At 33.6% G+C, this 5,284-nt stretch overlaps 1 protein-coding gene across 1 annotated transcript; it reads left to right on the top strand.

Moving 5' to 3' along the window:
- Nucleotides 1–1,479: 1,479 nt before the first annotated feature.
- gp1bb (glycoprotein Ib platelet subunit beta) lies at nt 1,480–5,018 on the top strand. The gene is made up of 2 exons (XM_044108641.1): nt 1,480–1,582; nt 3,167–5,018. Exon 2 carries the CDS (start codon nt 3,177–3,179, stop codon nt 3,795–3,797), a length of 621 nt encoding a protein of 206 aa, XP_043964576.1. The 5' UTR covers nt 1,480–1,582; nt 3,167–3,176; the 3' UTR covers nt 3,798–5,018.
- Nucleotides 5,019–5,284: the final 266 nt, after the last annotated feature.

The raw sequence follows: 5,284 nt of genomic DNA, 5'->3' as shown, positions 1-5,284 counted from the left end.
GTGTGTGTGTGTGTGTGTGTGTGTGTGTGTGTGTGTGTGTGTGTGTGTGTGTGTGTGTGTCTTTACTGCTGCTGATGACCTGTACAGCCCTGAAGGCTGTGAGCTCAGTCTTTGTGTCCCATTTTGCAAAGGTGTGATAAATAAACTCCTCTTCTTGTCAAGCTGTTGTTTTTTCTGACTCATTGTTGTTTTATTTTTAGAATTTGAGCCCAGTGAGCACATCACTGCGTCCTTCATCACTTCCACACATCAGCTGGGCTGGAATACGAAGCTTCTGCAGAAACATGATCTGCTGATTCATATTTATCTCCTGCAGACATTGTTCCTCCCTCTGCTCACAGCGTCGTCATCCCGCCTGGATGCATGGACATCATATAGTGTGTCTGTACTAATGTTCCTGTTGCAGTACTCTGTGAGCCAGAAGCAATAAAAAAAGGTTTAAATAAAAAACTAGATTAACATTTCCACCAAAAGCTACTTAATCAAAAATATATTTAAATACTTTTTCTTGTATGCTTTCTGATTCAGTAAAGCACCTAATGTTTAGATGAAACAGCAAAGAAATAAAATGCTTCAAATTAAAATCCCCAAAGTTTTAAAATAACAGTCAGGCATCCTGGAGAAATCAATTTTTCAGTAATTCATTCATATAAAGTTTGTCAGTAACACTAATGTGTTTTGCAAACTTAAAAATATTTCCGTAATTGTTCACTAACAGAGAGAGTTCACATGTGACAAACGGTAAGCAAAGATGTGAAATAACTTAAACCAGCAGCTTAAAATCAGCATAATTAGCAGATTGATGTTTTTTTGTTAAATCCTTATATTGAGCTGATCACAGATTACTGAGCATGTCAAGGTGAGAATTTCAATTAAAATTAATAAAGTTCAATGATATTAAAGAGTGTATCTGGGAGAGCCTTTGCAGAATCGTGTTTCCACCAGATCAACAGGGGGCGTCAGAGAGCATTTGCACTCAAAGTTTTAAAACTAAACCAAGGTTATTATAGCTAACTAAAACTAGCAAAATAACAAAAATCTACTAGGAATTTTAAATGGAAATAAAATCTAAGGTGGGCCATGTGAGTAAACATCCAAATAGTAATAAAAACACATCTGACAGGAAGATGAAGCCTAAGAATTGAAACAGAGTTGACTTAACATTTAAAATGTTACTAGTAATTTGCAGTTCTCTAGTAAGAGTTATAAGATTTACCTATGGAATCGCTCTATTATTGATAATGGATTTTACTCAACAGTGCAATTCAAATCTGCTGAAATTTTTAATGGAGGTTATAACAAACATTTTTCTATGATTAGCTTTCTTTGTTTTCCAGGAACTAGGAGGATCTTCTGACATACTCTGTTGTATATTATCTGTGTGTGTGTGTGTGTGTGTGTGTGTGTGTGTGTGTGTGTGTGTGTGTGTGTGTGTGTGTGTGTGTGTGTGTGTGTGAACACAGGCTCATAACTTGACAGCAGTCTTTATCAGTGTGAGCCAGCTGTCACACTCGCTTTACTCTTCTTCTAAAAATCAGCCAGAAGAAGGAAATTCCTCTCCAGAGGACGTCTAGAAGCGAAGGTAAATGTCAAACTTTTATTTAATTTTATATTAAATTAGTTACTCTTTAGTGGATATTTAGCATATTTAGTGCTAACTGTCACATAAACTTGTATGAGAAAAGAAAAGGTTTTGTTGTCTAGATGAACGTAATAGATTTTTAAAAGCGTATGATCTTTTAAACATTTTTTCAAATTATTGTTTAGTCCCCAAGAAAAACTACACAAAATTACTGAAAAATCATAAACTGGTGGGATAAAATCTGTAGATTTGTCAGAATTGAACAGTTTTTGTGGAGAAAAATATAAGATAATTAATGTTCAAAAAGATTCTGAATAGATGATGTATTTTAAGCTAATTTTAATTTTAAATAAATAATATTGCTTCACTTTTAATGCAGGTTACTAATGTTACACATTGTTTAAATTCAAACCAGTTATTTTAGTTCAATTCACAACAAATATTGTCTCAATTCACTTACAGAAAAAAGTCAAATTCAATCTAACTCAAACAAATTTATCCTAGTTATCAATAACTCAATAAAGTTAGGTTTATTGTACAAATTGATCAGAAAATTTGTCTAAGGTGGTTAAGCAACAACAATGGAGAAATTTGATATTATTTTAAATTGAATATTTTTTAGTTTTAAAAATATTATTTTGGTTTGATTACTTCTAATTCATGTTTCTTAGTTTCTGCCATATTTGTTCTTTAGGTCTATATTCATAGTTTATTTTTGTGTTCACCTTCCTGAATATTTCTATTATTTCCTATGAATTTGTTTTATCTATTGTATTTATGCTGGCATTAAGGTCAGAGTCAGACAGTAACTACTCCAGTTACTTGAGTAACTCTTTGGAAAATATGTCCTTCTAGGAGTATTTTTGCTATGCTTTGCTTTTTACTTTTGCTTTTGTAATTTTATTATGAAGAATCTCTACTTTTACTTGGGTAAAATTTCTGTGAGCAACTTCAGTGAATAAATCACAGTCTTGTTTTAATCAAAAATTCACTTTCACACAGATTTTCAGTTTTTTGTTAAAGTTTCATACATTTTATATTGGAGGAAGTAATGTTTCAAAATTAATTATTTTCAGTTTAGTCTTTAAAATACCAACATTTTGACATAACTTTACATTTTGGTGCATCTGATGATGTAATTTTTAAATATTAAATCGTTGATAATTTGATCAGTTACTCAGTACTTGAGTAGTCTTTTTGCCAAATACTTTCTTACTCTCACTTATGTAATTTATTGAATGGGTACTTTTAATTTTACTTGAGTAAAAATATGCTGAAGTAGTGCTACTCTTATTTGAGTACCATTTTGGGGTACTCTATCCACTTCTGGTTAATGTCTTGCCATACTCAGTTCAATTCTCTTTCTTGATTATTGCTCAAAATGTCTTCTCGTAGCAGTTTCTTGATTAATTCTTGAATTAAAATTTTTTGTGCATTTCTATTTAATTGTTTGACTTTCTTTGGTTTAATGCTACAGCTTTATTTCTCTCATGTTAGTCTCTCACCACAAATTGTACTCAAGTAAGAGTGGAGCTACTTCAAGTGCTTCTTTGACCTCAGTGACCTTTTGTTTCTTCCCTGCAGTTTGGTAACCATGACGACGTACCTGCTCCTGTGTTTTTTCTTACTCGGAGGTCACCGGTCATTGGCGTGCCCCCACCCTTGCTCCTGTCAGGGAAGTCGGGTGGACTGCAGCGGCAGGTCTCTCATTTCCGGCTCCGTGCCCTCCAGTTTCCCGACAGGAACCACCGAGCTGCGTCTCCATGACAACCTGCTGAACACCCTCCCCAACGGGCTGCTGGACGACCTGACGTCCCTGCGCTCCGTCTCCCTCCACGGCAACCCCTGGATATGTGACTGCGGCATCCTCTACCTGCGAGCCTGGCTGAGACTTCAGACCGCCGACGTCGCGTCCTACCTGGGGGTGAACTGCAGTTCTCCTCCCAGCCTGAGAGGGCGCTCTGTGGCGTATCTGACCGAGGAGGAGGTGCTGGAGTCCTGCCACTACTGGTACTGCAACCTGGCCCTGGCCTCTCTGGGCTCCCTGTTGGTGTTTGTGGCGGTGCAGGCGGCTCTGCTGGTGGCTCTCATCGTTTTCCTGAAGAGGTTCGAAAGGCTGACCAAGGAGGCCAAGCGGACCACGGAGGAGAGTTTCACGGCCGGGGATGGACTCAGAGAAAACGATTATGAGAATTTAAAGGACAGCAGCATCTGAGATGAAGCCCTTAACCCTCTTTTGACCATAAATATTACTGGAGTGCCTTGTATTTTTATCTAGTAGCTGTAAAACTGTCAAAAAAACTGCATTGAGTCTGTATTTTTGCTCCTTTTTCTAGAAACAATCTCACTTAGTTTTTTTAACGACACCTTTATTAGGGTCAAGAAGAAAAAAAAGCCGAAAAAAGGAACTTGAAAATTTCTGAGTTTCAAAAATTATATTAATATGTAAAATTCAAAAATTGCCTTTTTTAGATTTCAGAGTTCTTTCTAGGAAATTTTACACTTTTTCAAAATCAGAATTAGTGTTTTTTTTGTAGAATATTTTGTTAATTTTTTTTTTGTCTTATCTAACAAATTTTAGACTTTCCACATTTTTTTATATATATATAAAACATCTGGGACTCTCACATTTTCTGTGTTTTTATAGCACACCCAGAACATTTGCTGCAGGTTTGCTGAAAAATCCAGCAAATTTTTAAATAAAAAAAAAAATTGTGGGCTTGAAAACAAACGGGGTTTCAGACTCAAAAATGTAAAAACCCAGACTCAGAAATTTCTAAGCTTCTTTCTAAAAAAATTCTGAAATTAATCTCAAAATCTTTTCTAGCAAATTTTTGATTTTTCAAACTCAGAAATTTTTCATTTTTTTCTTGAAAATTCTTGAGCTTAATCTCTGCATTTCTGAGGTTTTTCTCACAAAGTTTCAACTTTTGAACCCAGAACTTTCCGTGTTTTTCTGAAAAAATATCTTTGATCATTTTCAATTTTTATTTTTATTTTTTTTGCATAAATTTACTCCTTCATTTCTATCTACAATTAACCTAATATGGTGTTGTAGCTGTCTGGTAGTTATTTAGCATTTCAGTCTATTAATAATTGTCTCTCTCTGAATTACTTGTAGAAGTCTGTAAATGTGTTAATAAAGTTATGAACCTTCATTAGTTTAAGATATTTCTTGATGTCACGAATATAAGACTCACTCAGAAGTCTAGTTATTTTTTATTTTTAGGAACATCTATTTAATTTTTGAATTTAGTAATTTAATATTGTTTATATTCTGCAAACTTAACACTTCCTAATTAAATTTTAATTTGAAATTTGTTAGATTGCATCAAGACAAAAGAGAGAAATTTATATCCACTTGTTCTCTTAACCACATGTATTTTATAAAAATTTATATTTTAGAATTTATAGTAAACTAAACTTTAAAGTATTTGTTTTTACCACATTGTTCTACTACTAAGCATAATTTATATAATTCTTTTGGTGATTCACTGAACCTTTTTCATTTAAATGTGCTTTCTATTTTTATCTTTTCTTTTATGTTTCGAATTTTTATTTTTTCACCTATTTGTCATCATTTCCACTTGTCTTTTCTTCTTCATTTGCTTAATCCCTCGGTTTATTTATTTGCTTTCTTTTTCTTTCCAATTTTTCCTTTTTCTCTTTTAATGTTATCTTTATTTATTCACTTTTCTTTCT

Source organism: Gambusia affinis, linkage group LG03 (assembly GCF_019740435.1).
Source record: "Gambusia affinis linkage group LG03, SWU_Gaff_1.0, whole genome shotgun sequence".
Classification (NCBI taxonomy): Eukaryota; Metazoa; Chordata; class Actinopteri; order Cyprinodontiformes; family Poeciliidae; genus Gambusia; species Gambusia affinis.
Note: the sequence above shows the minus strand (reverse complement) of the source record. Positions and strands in the feature narration are given on the sequence as shown.

What these genes read in the sequence shown, in the direction of transcription:
- gp1bb (XM_044108641.1), top strand. Translation starts at nt 3,177, where the DNA reads ATGACGACGTACCTGCTCCTGTGTTTTTTCTTACTCGGAGGTCACCGG.